Raw genomic sequence first — 26,829 nt, 5'->3', positions numbered from 1 at the left:
TCTCCCTAGTAGACGTACGTGTTTACTACCGCTTCCTCGCTATGCTTGTACTTTGTGCTTTATGTATGAGTAATTACGAGAGCTGTTCAAAGTAGTGTGAGACTTTTGGAGACCAGTTTTAGATGTTTTTCATCTCAAGTTCCTATTTTAAACCAGGTTCTCCATTGAGACCACTTCCACAGTTTTAGCTGCAATTCAAAGGTGGAGATAAGTTGTAAATACCTGTGCTCTGTCAGTGGGCTGGATCAGGATTCAATAACTTAATCTTTGCAGAAAATATTCATGATAATTTTGATCGATCTCAAACAAAAACAACTCGACTACTTCCCACCAATGTACATAATGTCAGCATATGTTAAAGATACTGAGGTATACCAGTTTTATAGAGTAAATAGAACTTGGACATTTTTAACAGACACTAAATACCTCAAGTTTGTTAGAAGACAGAATTTGTCAGTTTAAGTTATGTTTTGAATGCTCTTCACTGAATGTTTTCAGAAGTCACAGCCCCAGTAGCAGAGTGGTTATTATTATTTTTGGGCTCAAGCCATGTCGTCCTGATGGAAGTTCCTTAAAGGCAGCTTCCTAGGGTATATTACAACTACAGCGATATTCCCAGAGAATTTACCTTCAGGTACCCAGAATTCTAACTCCTGGAGCGAGTATCCCTAAAAAAGACCTTAGGGATATCGTAAATATCAGTGGACGTATTCTTGACACGCCTCATAGCAATCTATACCCCGAATAGAGTTAACACTTCGTAGGGGTAAAATGGCAAGAAAACGAAAACGATAAGAAAGGGGGGAGCCGTTCATAAGGCATCCCTCCTCCCCGTTTCGAAAGCGTGCCCTGCGCCGCTCACGGCGCCATCTGTATTCCTTTTTGCGTAGCTCTACGACTCGGTGTATTTTCCCTGTTTACTACCCAATCTTGGAATTTTCTCGTTAATAATGCTTTCTCCAACTTCTTCTGCCTCGGATAAGTTGAGTATTATTTCTTTTATGTATAAATGTAGGCTCTTGGTTAAAATTAAAGTTTTTAAAAGAGTTATCTTTGATACAAGAGCTGTTGCCTGCTGGAGGCATCATGGATGCTGTCGCTCGCTAGAATAGGATTTATTTGTTAGCAAGAGCGACGTTCCCAGCCCCCTTTGCGCTTAAATATTAGCTACTTAGCTTATTTAGGAATTCTGTTATGATGCGATAGTAATGTGCCTGGCGAAATTACCAAGGCTACCAACACTAGTCTTCGTAGGCTAGTTGTTGGCCTATGTACTTCCTGCATGATAATTAGTCTTCCAAATGTGAAATTATTGCTTTAAGCGTTAGGCAACGTTATACATATTAGTCCTTTTCGAGTACCTTCCAAGATAGTATTGATGTGAGTTTCGGTGAATTAGGTAATCGATTCTCTTAGTGCCTAGGCTAGGTTGTCTTAGGTCATTATAATATTATCTGTTCCCCGTTTGCTCCCTTCTCTTAGGGGAAGGGGCAAACCCTTTCCCTCTGTTTAAGCCTTAGGCTTAACTCTAGTGGTTTATTTGAATTAATCTTCAAATATATCTATGCTGGGGTAGTACTGTACCTTCCCGTTCCAACAGTATTGGTTCAGAGGGTGACAGTACAACAGTGTTTAGTCTGAACCCGGTTTGTCTGGCATGGGGCAGAGTCTCCCTTGCCGATTGACTCGGGCACTAAGGGTTCCCCCCTTAGTCCACCTTGTTGGGTTCCAGTAGTGATCCCTTTACTCGGTGACTCATCAGACTGTCCTTGCCGTTCCGGTCTCGGGATATGTTCCCTTTTCTGGAAAGGCAATTCCTTCCTTGCCGTGGTTCGTGGGAGGCAGCCAGTAGTGCCGGCCTCCCTCTCGGGTCTTTCTCTAACTGAGATGAACTGTCTTAGTTTGGAATGACCCTTAACCAAGGTAAGGTTGGATAGGACCCTCTGTCCTTCCCTTCTCTTTTTCCGTTCATTGTGTCAGTCGTCTGCATCCTTGCCTAGCCTAGGTTGGGATGAGGAACTGACGTGGTCTCCTGTCGGCCGGCAAAGTGTGCCGACCGGCAGAGACCATTACTGTGAGTGCTGCCCGGTCCTTTCTTGGTCCCTCTATCGCTGCCGTCTGAAAATTCAGTAGGCAGCGGTTAGGAAGCTTGACTTAGTGTCTTCCCCTTCCTTTCGGCACTCTTTCGGGTGCCGGGCTCAGAGACTTATAGTCTCTTAACCCGGCACTCACTCTTTTGTCTTAGTATGTGTTGTCCTTGCCGTCTGCCGGCCTACAGGCCGGCCGTCGGTGGGGAGGGGTGTTCTCCAGTTCTCTTGCTGTCGGTCGGCGTTGGGTGTATACCTTTGCCGGCCGGTCTATTGCTCATCTGCCGGCCACTACAAGTGGGGCCGGCAGCCGAGTGCTGCCTAGTGTGTGGGGGCTAGCCGGCAGGGTTTGTTTACTGCTGCCGGCCGGCCCGCGACACTGCCCAGTCAGCCGGCCACTAAATATGATGGCCGGCAACTCAGTGCAAACCGGGTGGCTACGGTCTGGCAACCACTGCCGGCCGGTTCAGGCATGGGTTCTGGAGTTCTCCCCAATAAAGGTGATCTGATGTTGTGTACTTGAGATCTACCTTTCGAAAACAAGGGGGGGGGGGTGCTGAGCGGCAATAGCCGGCTGGCACACCACCCTCAGGTACTGTATCAGTCCTCTCTTGGTGGTATATTCAACCAAGGGAGTTCATGATGTAGTAGGTTACAACACTGTCTTTTCTATCTTACTTGTGTTACTGGTATAATCACCTGGTGTCGCCTTACAAGGATAAAAGATAATTCTTTTATTCCTGGCCAGAATGGTATTATTTTACCTTAGGTGTGAGCTACACCTAATTTCCTTTGGAAATACGTTCTCTGGTTATTCTAGTAAAGACTAACTATGTGACTTGGCCGGTGGGCTTCCACAGGTGTTTGTGTGGGTTTCACAAGTAGGTGTCTTTCCCTTATTCTTTTGTTGAATACTCATTTGTTACATGTGAATTAAAATTCACTTGATATTCATGGAAATTTTTCTTCTTTTACAGGAGGAGCATCCGAAGTGTGATAGTGTCTTCTGCAATGTCCGCAGTAAGAACTTTTGCGGACATACCTCGTGTAGGAGGCACGCAGCTTGTGCAGCCTCCAATGATGAACATCGTTACTGGGATCCGCAGGTATGTGCTGTATGTACTAACCTGCTATCAGAGGCTTTTGAATCCCCTAGGTCGGCGGAGTCAAGAGATGCAGCGAGGGAGAGGCTTCGTGTATGGGTAAGGGGTTTTCAGAAAAACACCACTGGACCTTATCTTCCTAACGAGAAGATGAGGGCATACCTTTTCCCCAAGGCTTCCCCTGATGCTGTTGTTCCCCAGCCTCGGCCGGAGATCCCTCTGATCCAGATCCCAGTGGAGGAGGATGTCGCTGACGCCTTGCAGGACATCCAGTTGGACGACAAGATGTCTGACTTGTCTGATCGTGCGGAGCAGGATCTCCTCGCAGAGGGCGAGGAGCAAGATCGAGATCCTATTGCTGTGGAGGAAGAGGTTCCCGTTTCATCAGACGTGCCGGTTCAGGTCCCTGAACCTATCCCCTCTACCTCGTCCGCTCTTCCAGCAGAGCTTGGACAGGCTCTCTCTTCCATCGTTGGTATGATCCAACAGATGCAGAGGGAGAATAATCAGAAGGCCGCTACTTTGGAGCTCCAGATGCAGAAGATCACAGCATCACGTGGACCTCCAAAGAAGCTCAACGTTAAGGACCTTCCTCTGTGCTCGGATGCCAACCCGTGGAGATATGCCGAGCACATGCCGATGACGATTGGGAAGATCGTCATGTCGGAGAAACTGGGTTCAGTTCCCCTTGAGGAGGTGGAATTCTGGCCCAGTAGAGGGGCCTACCCGGACTGCTATGTCCGTTTGAAGAAGGAGCCGGCTTCGAAGGAGGAGACGGAACCAAAGGAAGTGATTATCCTAGATCACTCCAAGGCTCAAGCCACCTTGACAGCTGCTTTAAAGGAGAGGGGGTTCTCAAACTCGAAGGTTGCCGCCTTGAGCAAGAAACACCCCTCCTTTGTATCCTCCCCAGCTAGGGCCTTCCCCTTTATGCAAAAGGGGTTTGCGGCCGTCATCAAGGCAGTTGAAGCTGGCAAGCCGTGCCCGTCTTTGGAGGAATGTAAACCTCTATCGCTGGCATTGCCAATGGATAACAAGGACTGGAAGGAGGTGCACCTTACTTTCTCGGTTGGGAAGTTAGACGCCGACATTGCAGGACAGCAGTTCGGCGAAAACCTTCCCAAGTTGTCGGAATTCCTTCTTCGGAGGGAATTGGACACAAAGGAGCGCCTGGCAGCCTCAATGTCTCTCCAGACCAACATGGAGACGATGGCTAGCGACCCCAAGATGCCAGAGATGTTCATGGTTATGGCCAAAATCCATCTGGCCACAGTAACCAAGGACCTCTATTGCTTTGTGAAAGCAAGGAGAGCCTGTAGGGAGTTTGTGTTTGCCTCGGCCACAGTGAGGCACGAACCCAAGAGGCTAATTTCATCTAACATCTGGGGTAAGGATCTCTTTCCCAAGGACGTGGTCAAAGAGATCGTGGACAAGGCTGCCACTGAGAACCGCAATCTTCTCCTGAAGTGGGGCCTGTCCCTTAAGAGGAAGTCTTCTCCGGATGAGGGCCCTCAGCCGAAAGGAAAGGCGAAGAAGTCAAGGTTTTCCTCCCGTCCAGCCAAGTCCTTCAAACAGCAAAGACCACAGCAGCAACAGCCAGCTTTGCCTCCGGTTCCACAACTGGTAGCCCAGACCCCGACCACCTTCCAATGGGTTCCCCAAGCAATGTCATCAGCTTCCCCTGCATTCAATCCCGTGTTCGAGGGACAGTCGACCACGTTTCGTGCAAGACCCAGAGGAGCAGCTAGAGGGTCATCAAGACGCCCCTCTAGGGGACGAGGATTCAGAGGTGGTCGCGGCCAGGGAGGCAAGACTGCAGGACAGTCAAAGTGAAGTGTCGCCGGTAGGTGGGAGACTTCAGTATTTCCGGGATCGCTGGACCTTCGATCCCTGGGCCCACAGCCTTCTCAAAAATGGACTGGGTTGGAGTTGGTACAGTACTCCGCCCCTGTGCCCTCAATTTTTCCAACACTCCACCCCCGTTTTGGAGGAGTACATCCAAGATCTGTTGGAGAAAAAGGTGATCAGGAGGGTAAAGTCCATCAAGTTCCAAGGGAGGCTGTTTTGTGTTCCCAAGAAAGACTCGGGGAAACTCAGAGTCATTCTGGACTTGTCACCACTCAACAAGTTCATAGTGAACCACAAGTTCAAAATGCTAACGTTACAACACATAAGGGCCTTACTGCCCAAGAGGGCATATACCGTCTCCATCGACTTGTCAGACGCATATTGGCACGTTCCAATAAGTCGTCGTCTCTCCCCCTACCTAGGATTCAAGCTACAACAAAAACTTTACGCTTTCAGGGCGATGCCCTTCGGACTAAACATAGCCCCAAGGATCTTTACGAAGCTTGCGAGCGCAGCTCTCAAACAGTTACGCCTAAAAGGGTTCCAGGTAGTAGCCTACCTGGACGATTGGTTGGTGTGGGCAGCATCCAGAGCAGAATGCTTGCAAGCTTCCCTACAAGTGATTCAGTTCCTGGAATATCTAGGCTTCATGATCAACAGAAAGAAGTCTCGTCTTTCTCCAGCTCAGAGGTTCCAGTGGTTGGGAATTCACTGGGATTAAGTGTCACACCGTCTTTCCATCCCGATGTCAAAGAGGAAGGAAATAGCAGGGTCTGTCAGGAGACTTCTAGGTTCCGAGAGGATATCAAGACGCGAACAAGAGAGGGTTTTGGGCTCTCTTCAGTTTGCATCAGTAACAGACCCTGTGCTAAGAGCACAGCTAAAAGATGCAGCGGGAGTATGGAGAACCTTTGCATCGAAAGAGCGAAGGGACGTAAAGAGACCGGTCCCACTTCGGCTACGTTCTCTTCTCAGACCGTGGTCTCAAGCCAGTCGTCTAAAGAGGTCTCTACCTCTTCAGCCACCCCCCCCGTCAGTGACAATCCACACAGACGCCTCAAAGGTAGGGTGGGGGGGTCACTCCCATCGGAAAAAAGTGCAAGGAATCTGGTCCAAGCTATTTGGGACCTTTCACATAAACTTTCTAGAAGCTATGGCAGTACTTCTGACCCTGAAGAAAGTATCCCCACGTCACTCGATCCACGTAAGGTTGGTACTGGACAGCGAGGTGGTTGTGAAATGTCTGAATCGGCGGGGATCGAGATCCCCACCTCTCAACCAGGTGATGTTAGCCATATTCCGACTGGCGGAGAAGAAGAAGTGGCACCTGTCAGCAGTTCACCTTCAAGGAGTCCGGAATGTGACCGCGGACGCTCTATCCAGGGTAACACCGATAGAGACAGAATGGTCCCTAGACGCAGGATCATTCTCTTTCATCTTGAGTCAAGTCCCAGAACTGCAGATAGACCTCTTCGCGACGAAGGACAACAAGAAGCTGCCGAAATATGTGTCCCCATATGTGGACCCCGCGGCAGAAGCAATAGATGCGATGTCCCTCGATTGGAACAGATGGTCCAGGATCTACCTGTTTCCCCCTCACAATCTGATGTTGAGGGTCCTCAACAAACTGAGATCCTTCAAGGGAGTAGCAGCAATAGTGGCCCACAAGTGGCCGAACAGTGTATGGTTCCCTCTGGCTCTGGAACTACGACTGAAGTTCCTACCGCTCCCGGACCCAGTTCTGTCCCAGCAAGTCCAGAAGTCGACTGTCTTCGCTTCATTACAGAAGACCCGAACCCTGCAGCTCATGATTTTCTCTCCCTAGCGGTGAAGAAACGGTTCGGAATCTCGAAAGATAGTATCGACTTCCTGGAAGAATACAAGTGTAAGTCTACTAGGAGGCAGTACGAATCTGCATGGAAGAAATGGGTAGCCTTTGTCAAAGATAAGAACCCGCACGAGATCTCTACGGAGTTCTGCCTATCCTTCTTCATTCACCTCCACGGACAGGGGCTGGCGGCGAACACAATTTCTACATGTAAGTCAGCTCTAACAAGACCCATTCTATATGCCTTCCAGGTAGACCTCGCTAACGAAATGTTTAATAAGATCCCAAAGGCCTGTGCTAGGCTTAGACCATCAGCTCCTCCAAAGCCTATTTCATGGTCATTAGACAAAGTCCTTCATTTTGCCTCATTACTAGATAATGAGGAATGTGCGTTGAAGGACCTGACTCAAAAAGTGATCTTCCTTTTTGCCCTTGCTTCTGGGGCCAGAGTTAGTGAGATTGTGGCCCTCTCGAGAGAGGAGGGCCGAGTTCAGTTCCTGGATGGGGGAGAACTGAACCTGTTTCCGGACCCTACGTTTCTCGCTAAGAACGAGTTGCCCACCAACAGGTGGGGTCCCTGGAGAATCTGCCCTCTGAAAGAAGATGCATCTCTATGTCCCGTAGAATGCCTTAAGGTCTATCTTCGTAGAACTTCAGACTTCCATGGGGGCCAACTATTCAGAGGAGAAACATCGGGCTCGAATTTATCTTTAAATCAACTTAGGGCGAAAATTACATATTTTATTCGCAGAGCGGATCCTGACAGTTCACCCGCAGGTCATGATCCGAGGAAAGTTGCTTCATCTTTAAACTTCTTTAATTTTATGGATTTTGAACACCTTCGTTCATACACTGGCTGGAAGTCTTCCAGGGTATTCTTTCGCCACTATGCTAAGCAAGTGGAGCAGCTAAAGAGGTCTGTGGTAGCAGTTGGTTGCGTCGTTAACCCTGCTGTTTAACTCTGCGAGGAACAGCGGAATCATTTGGGACTTGGATTCTTGGGTGAATAGTTAGTTATATATGTTGATATAACTGGTAGTGTAGGCTCTCAGAGCCCACAGTGACTGTTCCAACGTGATGGTGATGGTAACATAAGTACAGACAGGGTGCCAAGCGTTTGCCAACGCTATTGTCAGCAAAGTAGTAACATGGACGTTAAGTTTGATACCGGGGTATGTGTAAGTGACACATATGTTTTCTTTCAGATAATCATTCATCCATGCACTACAGTACTTGTGAAAATTGTTGGTTATCCACCTAGCATATGTACATATTTATGGTGACCATATCTATTTATTGTTTCTCAATAAACTTGTTCTCGGGAACCTTGCGTCTCCTTCACCTATATTTTTTGATTTCATATTGTTTTTTGAGCATTTAGCCTATGTATATTAATCGGGGATATCTATAATAGCCTATTCCTTAATGCAAAGCCTGGATTATACTGGTTTATACTTTCCTTAGCAATAAGGACTCCACCCCTTTCTGAGGACGGTGGTAGTAGCAAGTTTAATCCTACGCAGATATAACCTTTTGTCTATTTTTACTTCGACCAGGGTGCTGGTCGGGACTTTTTCTTTTGGATACGGTAGTCCCGTAAGACTTCGCTTCATATAGAGTGAGACCACTATATGGTACTGGCTAGCGAGTGATTCATACATAGGTATATGTACTCTTCGTTCGTTTCTAGAGTCTAGTAGGACTCCTCCCTGTAGGGGGCAGGAAGCACTCTCATGGCTTATGATTAGTGAAAAGATGTATAACGGTAACATCTTAGGTCTGTCAGTCGAGTTGACTAAGAAACATTCTTGAGGAGTACGGCACGTATTGAGAATCCACAGATACAGTAATGCTCTGGTATACTTCCATCAGGACGACATGGCTTGAGCCCAAAAAACGGATTTTGAGCGAAGCGAAAAATCTATTTTTGGGTAAGATAGCCATGTCGTCCTGATGGACCCGCCCTGCTCCTTTTCAAAATAAATATGAGTGAAAAGGATAGTAGGACCCCTCCCTACATACAGTATCTGTAGCACCTCGTGTATCGCTACAAGGAATACAGATGGCGCCGTGAGCGGCGCAGGGCACGCTTTCGAAACGGGGAGGAGGGATGCCTTATGAACGGCTCCCCCCTTTCTTATCGTTTTCGTTTTCTTGCCATTTTACCCCTACGAAGTGTTAACTCTATTCGGGGTATAGATTGCTATGAGGCGTGTCAAGAATACGTCCACTGATATTTACGATATCCCTAAGGTCTTTTTTAGGGATACTCGCTCCAGGAGTTAGAATTCTGGGTACCTGAAGGTAAATTCTCTGGGAATATCGCTGTAGTTGTAATATACCCTAGGAAGCTGCCTTTAAGGAACTTCCATCAGGACGACATGGCTATCTTACCCAAAAATAGATTTTTCGCTTCGCTCAAAATCCGTTTATTATTGTTATTATTATTATTATTAAAGTGTTATTACTTGCTAAGCTACATCCCTTGTTGGAAAAGTAGGATGTTATAAACCCAAGGCCCACAACAGGGAAAATAGCCCAGTGAGGAAAGGAAATAACGAAATGTACTACAAGAGAAGTTTAAGAATAATAACATGAAAAAAAATCTTTCATATATAAACTATAGAAACTCAAAATAACAAGAAGAGAAATAAGATAATAGTGTGCCAATGTGTACCATCAAGCAAGAGGAAATTTTTCTTCATAGAGACACTGAAGTGCTCATAAACAATTGAGTGGCCGTTCTTTGACGACCGTTTCGTGGAACTTCTTAACGAGGCTCGGGATTGTAGTCTATTTCGAGAAGTCCTGTTTGAATCAGACTGTTAATGTTTTATCTGGGAAGGACGATAACCTCAAAAATTTCTGCTTATGGTCAAAATATTGAAGGAATAAATGTTGTTTTGTTCCACAATTGGATGGTCCTGTAAAGAACTATGCCCTCTGGGAATACATAGCTAATGCTCGATTGGGTTGAATCTGAAATCTGCTTGGTATAGGTCATTCATTTACTTTGTTAAACTTGTTGTACAAGATTTTTCATAATTCTGATCATCCTTTGCATTCAGTTCTTCCCTGATAGTACCATCCGCTTTTGTTAACCTAATGCCCTATATATAGTAAGAGAAATCGATACCTGTTTGAGGCTCGAGGTGAGGATGGCAGGGTCATCCTTGCCAAGATTCTTGGACATGATGTGTCCTACCATGCTAGTGGTATTTCTAGCTTCATTTCAGAAGATCTTCTGAACGATATTTAACTTTCAAAATAACTTCTTTGCTTTTATGGTTTTAATTGAATATTCTTTTATTTCTTATTCACAATAAACGATATCGGCGTCAATGACCTTAGATGTCAGGATGCCAGAAAACCTTTAATCAATGAATCAATTGTAATATTAGGTATGCCGTTAATTCTAATACTCAGGCCTTCTCCATCATGAGGCTCAATACTTCACAGTATTCCAGAAAATTTATTCCAGCTGTGACTAAGTTGTGGAATGATATACCTAATCGGGTAGTTGAATCAGTAGAACTTCAAAAGTTCAGACTTCCATCAAAGGTTTTTATATGGAACGAACAGGGTGACATAAGTATATTTTTATAGTTTATTTATGAAAGATGTATTTTAATGTTTTTTTCTGTTTTTAAAATATGTTATTTTAATTGCTCATTACTTTTTTTTGTAGTTTATTCCCCTGTTTCCCTTCCTCACTAGGCTATTTTATCCTGTTGGAGACCTTTGGCTTATAGCATCCAACTTTTCCAAGCTTGGATAGTAATAATAATAACAATAAATTTGAAAATGGTTTCTGTTTCAAATAAGAATTAATGGAAACTTATAGGAGAGGTTTTTTATCTCATTTTTTTATTCTCTAGGTACTGGTTCCCCATCATTATGTCCTGCGATGTGTCTGTTGGAATGAGGTTCTACTTTGGAGATTAATTAGCTCTTAGGAAATTTGTCAATTGTAGTCTCACAAAACGGATTTTGAACGAAGCGAAAAATCTATTTTTGGGTGAGATAGCCATGTCGTTCTGATGGAAGTTCCTATAGTATAGCTTCCTTGGGTATATTTGACTACGGTGATATTCCCAGAGAATTTACCTTAAGGTACCCAGAATTCTAACTCCTGGAGTGAATATCCCTAAATAAATGAACCAGGGATATCGCGAAATATCAGAGGACGTATTCTTGACACGCCACATAGCAATCTGCACGCCGAACAGAATTAACACTTCGAAGGGGTCAAGGAGAAAGAAAGGAGAGCCGCTCGTAAGGTACCTCTCCTCTCTCTCTTCGTATGCGTGCATAGCGCCGCCGACGGCGCCATCTGTATTCCTTTTTGCGTAGCTCAACAACTCGGTGTTTTCCCTGTGTTATCTCGTAATTCTAGCTGTGTTTGAGGCAATAGTTTTATCACCCAATCTGGTCGAATAAGGGTGAATGTTGTGCACTCGGATCTCACGGCAGTTTTGCCATATATGAAACAAGGTACCACCGAATTAAGAACTTTTTTATCGGCATGACAGGAACTTTTTAAGTTTCGCCGAAGCAAGGCACGTCTTCCTTCTTCCTCATTCTGTGTTGGCATATTTTTCTTTTCATTTCACCCTCTTGTTTAAATTTTGGTGCTGAAACATACTGTACTTCCTCAGCATATAGAAAGGTGGAACCTATTTTAGGAGGCTGAAAGACCATAGAATTTTAAATAATAAAATAGTAGATCATAAATAAGTCATAACCCTTTTACCCCCAAAGGACGTACTGGTACGTTTCACAAAAGCCATCCCTTTACCCCCATGGATGTACCGGTATGTCCTTGCAAAAAATTGCTATAAAAATTTTTTTTTTTCATATTTTTGATAATTTTTGAGAAAATTCAGGCATTTTCCAAGAGAATGAGACCAACCTGACCTCTCTATGACAAAAATTAAGGCTTTTAGAGCAATTTAAAAAAAAATATACTGCAAAATAAGCTGGGAAAAAAATAACCCCCTGGGGGTTAAGGGTTGGAAATTTCCAAAAAGCCTTGGGGTAAAAGGGTTAAATAATAAAATAGTAGATCATAAATAAGTCTTAATGTATTGCAGGGCATGTAGGAGATTTGTATTTTCACATTACTGTTCATACCCACAAAGTATGTGGTCCATTATCTGGATGGAATAACCACATGGACACTCAGCTGAGGTGTCGAGACTCCGCTTATGAAGATTGTCTCCAGTTCTTCATCGAGTAACCTAATGCCTCCACTTACGAAGATTGTCTCCAGTTCTTCATCGAGTAACCTAATGCCTCCACTTATGAAGATTGTCTCCAGTTCTTCATCGAGTAACCTAATACCTCCGCTTATGAAGATTGTCTCCAGTTCTTCATCGAGTAACCTAATGCCTCCACTTACGAAGATTGTCTCCAGTTCTTCATCGAGTAACCTAACACCTCCGCTTATGAAGATTGTCTCCAGTTCTTCATCGAGTAACCTAACACCTCCGCTTATGAAGATTGTCTCCAGTTCTTCATCGAGTAACCTAACACCTCCGCTTATGAAGATTGTCTCCAGTTCTTCATCGAGTAACCTAACACCTCCGCTTATGAAGATTGTCTCCAGTTCTTCATCGAGTAACCTAACACCTCCACTTATGAAGATTGTCTCCAGTTCTTCATCGAGTAACCTAACACCTCCACTTATGAAGATTGTCTCCAGTTCTTCATCGAGTAACCTAACACCTCCACTTATGAAGATTGTCTCCAGTTCTTCATCGAGTAACCTAATACCTCCACTTATGAAGATTGTCTCCAGTTCTTCCAACTCTAGCTCGATTCAGAGTAACCTAATCACAGAGGTTTGTTCCATAGGGATGAGACTCACAGGGGCTCTGGATGGCCTCACCAAGTGGGCTGTGGTCTGTTTTTCTCTCCAGCATTCTAGGCGGTAAGTTGCTGACTCCATGGGCTCGAGGCTATTGGTTGTTAAGAAGCTCATGCGGGATTTCAATCTGTCTAACCACCCGGTGATTGTAGAGTGGGTCCGTTTCATCTTTCTCTTATTTTTGGGTCTTTCAATGGGCTGTTTGGCAGATGTTCGGTGGTACAATGCCTGCCAGTCCATAGATTACTGGGAATTCCAGTGAATCCTCCCTTTACTTTGAAGTTTTGGTCATTCTCAAACTATGGCAAAACCTAACCCAACCTCCCATTGTCATTCTAACATTAATAGCATTTCATTTTAGGCCCTTTTACGTTCACTTGGTTCTGGGGCAAACATTTAAAAAAACTGTCCATCACTAAGTTCCAGTATGGAATCACCTTTTGTGATCTGGTGTGGAGTAGCAATATCTTGATCCTTTTTGATGAAATCTTGAATACTCAAGTTTTCCAGCTGTCGAAGCTCTTTTTCAACTGACTGAGAATACTGAAGAAGGGCCGTGCCTGATGTCAAAACTTCTCTAATGACAACATCTAGCTGAGCCTTGAAACTTGAGTCCATATCTTCATCCCCCGGTTTACCCATTTTGAGCAATGCATCATTTATTTCTATCAAACGAGATAATCCCGTTTTGTGATACATTGAAATCCACGGATGGATGTACAGTACTCGCTTTTCTATGCACTGTTCATACAGTAGGGTAAGGGGAGTTTATACCAAGCTGATTAACTATATAATCTTTTGCAGGAATAATGCAGTACCCTTCCAATCATTTTTCTTGTGCCACGTCTTGACTCAACTTCTAGTTGCCTCTCCAAACCCTACAGAGAGTAGGGCGTGCTGCAAATACAAATGTGGTTAGACAACGGGTAGGACCAAAAAATATAACAATACCCCTTAAAAATATAAATAATGCTTCTATTCATGACTTTCTGTTATACAAAATAAATGAATTTGTTGCTGGCAAAATATGTAAACCTATTTAAGAAAAATTGAAATCTTTACAGTGAATATATGGAAAATCATTATAGTACAGTACTGTACTGGGGCAGAATATCAGACATTATGACAAAAGGGAATTGATAATGAGTTACTTTAAAACATATATAACCCAAGCTTGTTATATGTGGAAATGGTTTGTATTTTCCCCAACTATTATTAATTTTTTTCACAGCGACAATAGATTAAGGGTGTGGCTGGGTTCACTTCTTCAGAGCAAGGTGTACTAGGAATTCCTGTTTTCATCTGTACATGGTATTGGGAGCACTTTAACAACAGCTCAATGAAGTACCAAATTGGTGTTCTCAAAACATTACCTTAGAGAGGAAGTGGTTGTTTATGAAAACCTTTAGGCTCTGGGCCCAATAGTAGCGCTACGGCAGGGAACGTGGTCTAAGTAATTTCGAGTTCAGCTAATTTATTACTCGCTTTTCTACGAATAAACGATTGTAATATTAGTTTAAGAATCGTTCTCAGTATCAACTGGATCATAAGTAATATTTAGAGGTAACCTACAGTACAGTATATTTTATTAATTTTTTGAAAACGAGACTTGTATTTCAAACTGTAGTTTAAATGTTTTTTTTTTTTTTAAAGTATTCTAGATAAGTAATGTAGATCAGGTTAATAACTCTTGGCCTTCTTGTATTAGAAAATCCTCAATGTACAAAATCAATAGGTTCAAAGAAGCTGTTTTTAAGTCAAAATTTATAGATTTGGGCTTAGAGCAGGCTTCACTTAACTCAATGCTTATTATTTTCAGCTGCAAAAGTCAACGAATAGTGTCATTTCATATTGAAAATGACCATCTTTCTTACTTCTTTTAATTATTTAATATTTTTCTAGTTCAATATTTCTTTGTAAATTTAGAATCAATATCCGAGATTTATTATTTCAGATGAATTTATGTTTTTATCTGAATGTTCGTAAGTCCGAGGACCTGTATTTGAACTTAACCTGCTCCTTTTTATTTCCATACTCACCTGATGTTCATATACTTACCCCACTTCCCCTCCTCCAGCCACTGATTCATAGCAACAAGAGGAGGAATAATGTCCATTTAGTAACTGTTTGAAAGATACAATAGTTCCCAAACAAATTGGTGGTATAGATCCCAAATATAGTCCTCCTATACAAGTTAAAGACCCAAGCTAATCACTGTACGTAGACAGATGTAACTAGCCTAGCTTACAAACATATAAGTGGAGTATGGGATGGATGTAGTTTGCTGGAACAGGTGTAAACTTTTTACTTGTGAAATCTATTTTATTTAGGGGGAAAATATAATCAATTGTAGTCTGAAATACTTATTCTTATGGTAAGTTAGGAATAGAACAGTCTAAGGGTGGTCACAGGTGGTGTAGGTACCCCGCCTCACCTTAGGGAAGGATATGGCTCCAAGGTTAGGTTAGGTGAGGAACCTTAGGTAGTGTTCTTGTGTTTGTTTCCTTTTCAAAAGGATATTATTCTGTCATAACTTTTAAAATATTAACATTAAGATAATTTCTTCTGACACTAGACTCTCTCTCTCTCTCTCTCTCTCTCTCTCTCTCTCTCTCTCTCTCTCTCTCTCTCTCTCTCTCTCTCTCTCTCTCTCTCTCTCTCTCCTGCTGAGCATGGTCTTCACATATACTCTGAAGTTGTGAACTAATGCAACGGTTTTTTGCAACAGTGTCTGCAAATATTATAGGGTAAACCTAGTTTTAAGTGAATCATTGGGTCAATTTACAGTTATTTAGTGATAAATTCAATGACCTAGATGAATTAAAGCAATTCAGATAGCTCAATAATGATAAGTTTAATTACAGCAGTTGAAAATTGATATAATTCTCATAGTATTATGCTGGTTAAATATATCACCAAATATTATGGCTTAGCATTATATTAATTCCTTCACTACCATTTAGGGTATGTGGAAAATTTTATATATTTTCAACATCCTCTTAAAGTAAGTTTATTGCCATTACTGGACACTTCCACCTTCTCTTGGATGGCATAAAGAAGACAATGCTGTAAGCATTAATAAGCTTATGGAATTAATTGGTTATTATTATTATTATTATTATTATTATTATTATTATTATTAGCTAAGCTACAACCCTAGTTGGAAAAGCAGGATGCTATAAGCCCAAGGGCTTCAATAGGGAAAAAATAGCCCAGAGCAAAAAGGAAATAAAAAAAAAATACAAGAGAAGCAATGAACAATTAAAATAAAATATTTTAAGAACAGTAACAACTTAAAATAAACTCTGCATTATAAACTATAAAATCTTGAAAACAAGAGGAAGAGATTTAAGATAGAACAGCGTAGCCAAGTGTACCCTCAAGCAAGAGAACTCTAACCCAAGACAGTGGAAGACCATGATACAGAGGCTATGGCACTACCCAAGACTAGAGTACAATGGTTTGATTTTGGAGTGGCCTTCTAGAAGAGCTGGTTACCATAGCTAAAGAGTTTCTTCTACCCTTACTAAGAGGAAAGTAGCCACTGAACAATTACAGTGCAGTAGTTAACCCCCTTGGGTGAAGAGGAATTATATGGTAATCTCAGTGCTGTCAGGCTTATGAGGACAGAGGAGAGTGTATAAAGAATAGGCCAGACTATTTGGTGTATATGCAGGCAAAGGGAAAATGAGTCATAACCAGAGATAGGGATCCAATGCCATTAAATGTATATTAAAAATTATGTGCCGAATTTGAATGCAGCTGCTTTTAGTCTATTGCAGGACAAAGGCCTCAGGCATGTCCTTATTCATGTCTTTGGTTTGACCATTTCATCACCATGCTGGTCACTGAGGATTGGTGATGGTGGGAGACTTTAGACTGATTGCTCACAGCAAACCAAACTAGTATGGGTGGCCCTGACTAGTACAGCTTTGCTGATAATGGCATCACACAAACCCATTCACCATGTTAAGGTATCCCCACTCAGAAAAGGATATATATATATATATATATATATATATATATATATATATATATATATATATATATATATATATATATATATATATATATATATATATATGGGTACTGTATATTCATAGGCTTAATATAATAGATTAACATTAAATTAATAATAATCTATAAATCAGTTTCATAACACACATGCATGTGAATTATTATTATTATTATTATTATTATTATTATGATGATTATTATTATTCTTTAAAATATTCTATTATTACTTAAAAACGACATTGTATCTCAGGGGAATATAATATATTTTTTTCCAAATTAAATATATGATTAAAAAACGATGAAAATCCATTAATATTTAATTAAATCATTAAAAAAAAAAATGATTCGTGCAAGGAACGCTTCCTCTGTCAAAATCAGCTGATCGTTTGTAAACACTTTCGCTTTCATCCTACCAGTTTTGTCCCCGCAACACACTAACCCAAACCACTTTCGCTTTCATTTGACCGTCCCCGCAACACACTAGCAGACTATTACTGTCTGCCTTATTATTATTATTATTATTATTATTATTATTATTATTATTATTATTATTATTATTAAACTACGAACGAATAGCAACTACTGTACTTTATATAGTAAATTGAACTTGCAATGTATATTTATCTGAAACACGATATTAATAATTATTGATTTCACGACTAAAAATGGTCTATTGCTGAGAAAAATATGCATAAATCGTATATATTTGGTGGAAGTTTATCACACATAAGGTTTATCCATGTTTCACCAGTAGTCCTAAAGCCTGAATGAGGCATATAGTAATTTGTTTAATATTAGGAGTCATCTCCTTTTAAAGTAAACACACACACACACACACACACACACACACACACACACACACATATATATATATATATATATATATATATATATATATATATATATATATATATATATATATATATATATATATATATATATATGTGTGTGTGTGTGTGTGTGTGTGTGTGTGTCTGTATTTATGTATATATATATATATATATATATATATATATATATATATATATATATATATATATATATATATATATATATATATATATATATATATAGCCTATATATATATATATATATATATATATATATATATATATATATATATATATATATATATATATATATATATATATACCCCTTGGTAGTAGGTTGGCCAGGACACCAGCCACCCGTTGTGATACTACCACTAGAGTTATTGGATCCTTTAACTGGCCAGACAGTACTACATTAGATCCCTCTCTCTGGTTACGGCTAATTTTTTCTTTTCCCACATATGCACCAAATAGTCTGGCCTATCCTTTACACATTCTCCCCTTTCTTCGTACACTTAACACTACTTTCCTCTTGGTAAGGGTAGAAGAGACTCTTTAGCTATGGTAAGCAGCTCTTCTAGGAGAAGGACACTCCGATATAAAACCATTGTTCTCTAGTCTTGGGTAGTACCATAGCCTCTGTACCATGGTCTTCCATTGCCTTGGGTTAGAGTTCTCTTGCTTGAGAGTACACTCAGGCACACAATTCTATCTTATCTCTTCCTCTTTTATATTTTTGTAATTTATATATGAAAGATCTATTTTAATGTAACAGTTTTTTAAATATTTAATTTCAATTGTTTATTACTTTTTAATATAGTTTATTTACTTCCTTGTTTCGTTTCCTCATTGGGCTATTTTTCATGTTGGAGCTCTTGGTCTTATAGCAAATTAATATGTATCTGTCCCTGCAGTATTTGGCTAAAGGAAATCGGAGTAACATAAGATATATCGTTGCCATAATTTGCCCATAAACTGAAATATCTAAACTTGTCTTGCATTTTCCACTATTTGTTTATTTAATGGTTTATCAAATACTTATAAACACCAATGTACATTTTCATATAGATAAAGTTCAATTTTGATAAACCCATGGTATATATAATTACGAAAATTCGAAATAAAAATAATGTACTAATTCTCAAAAATTTTTGAAAATTAGTTGTATAATTTTACATTTTTCATATAAAAAGTCACGGAATATATATAATATATATTCTGTTTTATTCATTATTATTTTTTATGCATTTAAACTAAACTGAATTTGAATTTTACCAAAAAAAAAAAAAAATTATCAGCTGTCCAGGATCAGCTGACTGAACAACTATTGCCAAGTTGGAAAAAATTCCTTCGTAATTCTTGCAATTTGAATCCACCCAAAATCGTATATTAAAAAGCTCTCAGTAATTTAAATTACATTAAAATATCATTTTTAATTATTAATAAATGAATAATAATTTAAATAATACGATATTTTTAATTTTATTAGGATTTTCTTTACGTCTATATGCATTTCTTAACATTGGTGTCTGGACACACTGTCTTTTGTTTACCTGTGTCATGTGACTCAAACTAAAGTCTGATGGCTCACCTGAACTACTATTTCCTCTATAAGTAAGTAATTTTAGGTGTTTTCATTATATTTTATCATATTTAATTAAAGTTCTAAGTATATATGAACGTTTAAAACTGCTTAGACTAAACCAGGTCTTATAAATTACCGAATTTACGATAGAATATTGAAATTTCAAAATCTCATGGCCAGAACTTTTGACCGGCCGTGTTTAGGGGCTAAATATCTATATATATTAATTGCTACTATTTGATATATTAGTTTTATTGGAAGCAGTTACGTTATTTCCTGTGTTATATTATCCTACGTGTTGTAACAGCATTGGGTTTGTCACATACAGTAGCTATTTATATAAGAAAAACTATTTTTTTTAAACTTGCACAGCAAATTACGTAAGAAAAATCATATTTTCTTAGATTTTCGTTATTTTATTGTTCTGTTGATGATATTTTCACAAGTATATCCATCTTTTTTTTAATCGCCACCACCCTACACAAACCCCAGGTGAGAATTGGCTCTTTGGGGTGGTTGTGAACCCCAGGTAAGAATCTGTCTTTAGGGGTGTGTGGCAATGTAAACTACCCTTATGTCTATGATAATAAGAGCTGATCCCAACATAAGAAAACTAGCAAAGAAATGTTGGTAATTTTGTATATTATTCCATGGTAATGTAACCTAGGAAAAAAACTACTGTTTCTTACAGAAAAAATTACGATCCCTTCAAAAATGACTCTCGTTTCCGTCGCAAATGAATAGTTTCAGAAATATATATATATCTATATCCTACCCCAGTGGGTACTCGGGGTTTTGGGTGGGGAAAACATACTGGGGAAACGAAATATAATTGCAACGTTACCAATAATACACAGTGTTACCAACGTTGACGTATGGTACACAGAGTTACCAACGGCACGTTGACATTACTAAAGATAGTAATGATAGATATTTCCATATATTAAATAATTTCTCCATATAAGTTTTACTCAATATATAAAATGTACAAAAAGGGCACAGAACCTAACAAACCCACCTAACCTAGCCTAGTAGTATGACAGGTCACAAAATAACATTTGATCTACATCGGACGTTGGCAGCACTGGTTACTGTATTTTTTCATGACACAATCTTTGTAACGGCGCCTCCAAAGTTTATCCAGATATACTGTTTTGTATTTTCCTCCAGTTATTATAATTTCAAGAAGGTAATGTATAGAGAAGAAACGACTTGTTTTACGTTATATATCGATTCCCCAGTATGTTTTCCCCACCCAAAACCCCGAGTTCCCACTGGGGGTCCCCCATTATTGGAGGATATAGATGTATATTTATTTCTGAAACTATTAATTTGCGACGGGAACAAGTGTCATTTTCGAAGAGAGCGTAATTTTTTCTATAAGAAACAGTAGTTTTTCCCTAGGTTACATTAGTATGTAATAATATACAATGAAACCATGTTGTGTTTCTACCGATGGCTGGTATAAGCTAAGGCTATGCCAGAAGATTGCCATTGTAAATTAAGTTACTCTGCTGATTATAAATAATACTTTGGTCTATGAATAGCACGTAATACGACTAGCCAACAAGGCCTCTTGTCATCTCTCTGGCCACCCTACCGTAGATTTAAATTGCTCATGCTATGGCCTCGATTATATTTCTGAAGTAGGAGAAACTATTTTAAAGTAGATTTATTCAACCTACGTCATTTTTATATCTAAAATAACATTAGTGACTTATTTTTCGTAATTGTAGTAGCAGTTTATTGTAGTCTTGGTATTGGCCTTATTTTAGGTATCCAAATTGTGATTTTGAATGGGTTATGGACAGTAAAGGTTTAAAGGCTGCTCATGAATGGCAGAGGCAAGGGACAGTGACATTGCCCTAGAATAGAGACTGACCATATATATATACGAACTTCGCCCAAGGTAGGACAAAGGAGGGCCAGGCAATGGCTGCTGATGACATAGCAATTAAACCTATAGGCTCCCCCAAACCCCCCCCCCATCCTTAGCTCATAAGGGCGGTGAGGTTGCAGCGACCAAAGGAACTAACGAGTTTGAGCTGGACGCAAACCCCAGTCTGGCATTCGCCAGTCAGCGACGTTACTCCATCGGCCACCACAACCCTAAGCCTGTGCTAATTACCTAAATAGTTTTTTGATGAATTTTACCTTTAGTATTTACCTTTAGTGTGGTCAGATTGTACCTGAATAGGTTAATTTGACTAATACCAAAGCTTAACTTGGTATAGGTGGGCAAAGCCTACCCAGAAAATAAGTTGGGATTACCCTATACTGGTTAGGTGGTTGAGGTTATAATAGGTTTTGCTTCCCTGTACTTTACTTGTTATTGTGGATTCCATGCTATTTCTTTATCCCTAAACCAGCCATAGTTTAAGCTGTAAATTTACCCCCATTCCTTATCTGCCCCTACTTTTAAGTCTTCTGCTGTATCCCTGCTCCTATTTCCTTCATTCTTGCTCTCCATTCTCTTCGGGCTCAGGGACGAGGCATAGCCTCTACAATAGCTCGTACTATAATCTAACTATTTTGAGTTTACTTTCTTTTATGCTGCTTTATTTCCTTCATTCTTGCTCTCCATTCTCTTCGGGTTCAGGGACGAGGCATAGCCTCTACAATAGCTCGTACTATAATCTAACTATTTTAAGTTTACTTTCTTTTATGCTGCTTTATTTCCTTCATTCTTGCTCTCCATTCTCTTCGGGTTCAGGGACGAGGCATAGCCTCTACAATAGCTCGTACTATAATCTAACTATTTTGAGTTTACTTTCTTTTATGCTGCTTTGTCATTTTCTCTACATCAGGTATAATATTCACTTTGTCTTTTCTAAATTTGTTTCACTTAATAAAAATGAACCTATTATTTTTTTTAGGTCTTCCTCTTAGGGTTGCGGAAGCTCGGTTATTTCATTCCTTTTATATATTCCTGGCAAAAAACAAATAATGGTTTAAATGACCTTCAATTCTCATTGCTAGACTATAGAGGCCAAATTTTGTGAATGACCCATGCAATGTCATTCCCGATACAAACGTTGTCACTTGCGTGATAACGCAGGGTAACCAGACGTCCTGTATTAGACGTTATTGTACCATATTTATGAAATTTGTCCTGTGTCCCATATCAACCATCTTTGGGTCCCGTATTTTAAAGATGTGAAAAAATATTTATTTTAGTGAAATTTTTAAAAATATTTTTATAAGGATTATGGAAAGGCTTTCATCATAATATCCTTTTTATGCTGCAAAACATGCTTGATTGCAATATTCTGATGCCTCGATATATGTAATGAATGTAGCCAAGTTTCTGCGTGTGTAACTTTACGAAAGTTGTGTGTCTATGTTGTTCAACTACCTCTCCAATTTAAGTATCCCTTATTTCAGTTTTCTAAGTCTGGTCACCCTGGAGGACACAGGTATCTAATGTAGGCTTAATACTCTATAGTATGTACATGGAGTTCTAGGTTTTGATTCCTAAGGGTGCTGATAAGAACTTGAAGATATTGACCTAAATGTCACCTTATTAGTTATTTACCTCTGCCAACCAAGTTGGAAGGAGGTTATGTTTTATCCCCTGTTTGTTTGTTTATCTGTTAACAGTTTCCTGGCTACAATTTTAATCGTAGAGTAATGGAACTTGCAGGGATTACGTGTTACGTGAAAAGCTGGAAAGGGTTAAATTTTCTAAGGTCAAGGTTACAATCAAGCAAAATTTCCAATTCACGTAATCAGCCATGAGTTTGGACGTCGTTGTCACAGGGACTTTAAACTTGCCTCATAATTGAGTGTATGAAAGTCCATGTCATTTAATACATATGAAGGTCGAGGAATAAGATACCACGGCGGAGGTATGCGCTCTACTGAGTGCCCCTCTAGTATTTATTAGTTTTTGCCAAGAGATCTTGTAATGTAGTTGATACTGGGGGGAGAGAGAGAGGTGTGCATCGAACCAAAACAGAACAGCGAGAAGGAGCTATCTAAGCATGATTATTATGACTCGTGCACCAAGTTTGTGTCAGAGGTCAGTGAACATAGTTAGGGTCAGTAATTTGACATATTCAAGGAACTGAAATTGTGTTTTATGGACAAGAAAAGTTTCCTGATGAAAACAAGTTATATCCGTAGGGTGGATAGTCTGTATAGTGTGTTTCCGATCGGCAGTTTGTGCGTCATGGAAAGGCAACTTTACTCAGTTCTGTATTCATCTGAGGACCTTGCAATATGAATATGGTCTGTACAACTACCCATTAAATAAGAATAAGCTCTTACATGCTGTTAAGCCTTTTCTTTTAAAAACAAGATGACAAAAACTGCCTGTAAAGAACGACAGGACTTAGAAATGAGTTCGACAAGATGGTTTCACATACCATACACTTGAAGTAATAATACCGATCGTCTACTAATCAGGGTATTTCCGGAGAGAAAGAAAAACTTAAACCATAACCTAGTTGACAAATTCAAGACAAAATCAGGGTTAGCATGCTTATTCCTATCAGTGAATTGATAAAATTATCTGTTAAAGACTGTAAATTTATTTTTAATGTAAAGTACTACCTGCAAAAGTTTGGAATGGCAATGGGTAATCCCCTATCCCCAGTACTCAGTAACCTTTACATGGAATTTTTCGAAGTTATACTGTTACCAGCGATTTTGCCTAAAGGGGTTTTTTGGTTTCGTTATGTTGACGATATTTTTTGTGTTTGGCCTACATATGAGAATCTAAATATTTTTTTGGAAAAGTTAAATAGTTTAGTATACTCCATAAAATTCACTATTGAAGAAGAGAATCATTGTAAATTGCCATTTTTAGATGTTTTAGTGCATAGAAATAATAGAAGATTTGTTTTTTATATTTACAGGAAAGCAAGTACTAAAATGGCTTCCATATTAATATTCGGGCACTCCCCAAGAAGAGTGGGAAGACCCAGGCCTACATGGCTGAGGACTATGAAGCATGAAGTGGGATGGGAGATGATGAATGGGTAAGTATTGATTTAAAAGGTCAAAATAGAGACGACTGGCGAAATCTAACCGAGGCCCTTTGCGTCAATAGGCGTAGGAGGAGATGATGATGACTATATTCTGGGGCTATTATGTATATACTTGTACAAATTTGATATACTTGTACAAATTTGATACATATATTACACGAGTTTTGTGTTAGCAGTCCTATGAGTGGCCATCAATGCTTTTAATGTATAATCTTATTATTGGTGAATAACCTTCCAGTGTTAGTCATTGGAAAACTTATGTACAAAGACTGGCTTACTGCACTGACATTTTTTTTTCTTATCATTGCTTTCTTTTTTTCAATTCAATAGATTTTACTTGTTTCCAGAAGTATTTCATGACATGCTTATCCATGAATTAAATTATTTTCAGATCATGAAAGTTGGCTGAAGTAAAACGAGCTACTGACTGTAGATTGAACAACAAGTACACTGCATTTATAGAGAACACACCAGAAACCGCACGTCTTAAATGCAAAAACCAAGTTCTCTAGGATTACAGTAATCAATTCCAAGGTAAGAGATGAGGATTATTTTTTATTTTATTTTAAAAAATGCCCCTTTTAAAAAATAACAAAGGATGAAGCTAATACCTGGGTTAGAGGTCTGATCATGGAAAATTATCCACATTGTTAATGCACAGTAAATCATACATACATACATATACCAAAGGCACTTCCCCCAATTTTGGGGGGTAGCCGACATCAACAAAGAAACAAAAACAAAAAGGGGACCTCTACTCTCTACGTTCCTCCCAGCCTAACAAGGGACTCAACCGAGTTCAGCTGGTACTGCTAGGGTGTCACAGCCCACCCTCCCACATTATCCACCACAGATGAAGTTCCATAATGCTGAATCCCCTACTGCTGCTACCTCCACGGTCATCTAAGGCATCGGAGGCAGCAGCAGGGCCTACCCTAACTGCATCACAATCGCTCGCCATTCATTCCTATTTCTAGCACGCTCTCTTGCCTCTCTCACATCTATCCTCCTATCACCCAGAGCTTTCTTCACTCCATCCATCCACCCAAACCTTGGCCTTCCTCTTGTACTTCTCCCATCAACTCTTGCATTCATCACCTGTACATAATACACCAGGTAGTCTGGCCTATTCTTTCCCCATTCTTCTCTGCCCTCATGCACCTGACAATACTGAGATTACCAAACAATTCTTCTTCACCAAAAGGGTTAACTACTGCACTGTTAATTGTTCAGTGGCCACTTTCCCTTGGTAAGGGTAGGAGAGACTCATTAGCTATCTTTAGTATCTCTTCTAGAAGGACACTCCAAAATCAAACCATTGTTCTTTAGTCTTGGGTACTGCCATAGCCTCTGTACCAGTCTTCCGCTGCTTCGGAATAGAGTTCTCTTGCTTCAGGGTAGACTCGGTAACGCTATTCAATCTTTTTTTCTCTTCCCCTTAATTTTTTTAACTTTTTATAGTTTGTATATGCAAGATCTATTTAATGTTGTTACTGTTCTTAGAATATTTTATTTTAGTTTTCATTATTTCCTTGTTTCCTCTCCTCACTGGGCTATTTTTTGCTATTAGCTCCCAAGGGCTTATAGTATCCTGCTTTTCCAAGTAGGGTTGTAGCTTAACTAGTAATAATGATAATTATAATAATAATTATTTGGAGCATATGGACCAAGGTGTCATTGCTTCATTGAATTCAAGCCCTACTGTTTTCAAAGGACTTTTACTAAGGGCTAAGAAGAAACTGACAGCAACAAGGAATGATTAAACTTGAGAAGTCGTCTCACAAATTATTGTTTTCTGTGTGGACGCAACTTTATTCTTTGTTCCTGAAAGATCATTGGTCCAAACTTAAGGGAGTAAAGAAGTATTTTACTCTAAGTCTTGGTAAACAACCCAATAATAAGATAAAAGCTCTTTAAGGCATTAGTCTTATCATCGGAGAAGTTCGAAGTAAAAAAGGGATTTTGACGAAGGAAAAATCTATTTCTGGGCGAGAGACCTGTGCCGCTCCGTGAAATGCTCCTTTTGAATCAGTTCTAAGGTATATAACTGCTATGAATTACCAGAGAAAAAAGTTGCATAGGAATGCCAGGGTTGAACCCAGCTCGCTCACCTATATAAGGTGTCGGTATAATACTGGGGCGTGATAAATCACAACCAGAGGTCTCGCGCCATTTCGATATCTCCTCCTCAATATCCCTGTTACAGCGAGGTGCCGTTCAACACCCACCACTGAATGCTACTACCACCATCTCAACCCATGCCAACTACGTCCCTCCTTTTCATAGCATCATCGCTTCCGCTTGTTGTGATTTTTTGGCTGTGTTTTTCGGTGTTTTTTCTCCGCTCTAGTGCAAGATGTCGGATGCCCAAGATTGGGAGTATCCTGCATAATTTCTACTTGTATAGTTCAAGTCATATCTTTCCCTTTAACTGCAAAACAGAAAGGTTTAGATTTTAGTTGTTAACTCTTTAACCCCCAGGCTATTTGGAAATTTCCAACCCTTAACCCCCAGGGGGTTATTTTTTCCCCAGCACATTTTGCAGTATATTTTTTTTCAAATTGCTCTAACAGCCTTAATTTTTGTCATAGAGAGGTCAGGTTGGTCTCATTCTCTTGGAAAATGCCTGAATTTTTTCAAAAAATTATCAAAAATATGAAAAAAAGATTTT

The 26,829-nt window shown here is 39.8% G+C and overlaps 1 protein-coding gene and 1 long non-coding RNA gene across 27 annotated transcripts in view; one reads left to right on the top strand and one right to left on the bottom strand.

The window, feature by feature from the left end:
- Positions 1-26,829, top strand: part of LOC137652539 (uncharacterized) — a 316,341-nt gene that overhangs the window by 31,872 nt on the left and 257,640 nt on the right. The window contains exons 1-2 of one of the 26 annotated variants that reach the window (XR_011046339.1): positions 24,008-24,149; positions 24,550-24,692. The exons of 20 other annotated variants lie outside the window; for them this stretch is intronic. Coding sequence is in view for 1 of the 6 variants with exons in the window: in XM_068386017.1 (XP_068242118.1) it covers positions 24,132-24,149 (18 nt within the window). In the remaining 5 variants the exon portion in view is untranslated. Of the gene's footprint in view, positions 1-19,126; positions 19,197-23,998; positions 24,150-24,549; positions 24,693-26,829 lie in introns of those variants that run through there. 5 more of the 26 variants (XR_011046341.1, XR_011046351.1, XR_011046356.1 and 2 more) reach the window with 5 other exon arrangements.
- LOC137652545 (uncharacterized) overlaps positions 1-26,829 on the bottom strand; it is a 213,348-nt gene that overhangs the window by 61,969 nt on the left and 124,550 nt on the right. The window lies entirely within an intron of this gene.

Source organism: Palaemon carinicauda, chromosome 13 (genome assembly GCF_036898095.1).
Source record: "Palaemon carinicauda isolate YSFRI2023 chromosome 13, ASM3689809v2, whole genome shotgun sequence".
NCBI classification, from domain to species: Eukaryota; Metazoa; Arthropoda; class Malacostraca; order Decapoda; family Palaemonidae; genus Palaemon; species Palaemon carinicauda.
Note: the sequence above shows the minus strand (reverse complement) of the source record. Positions and strands in the feature narration are given on the sequence as shown.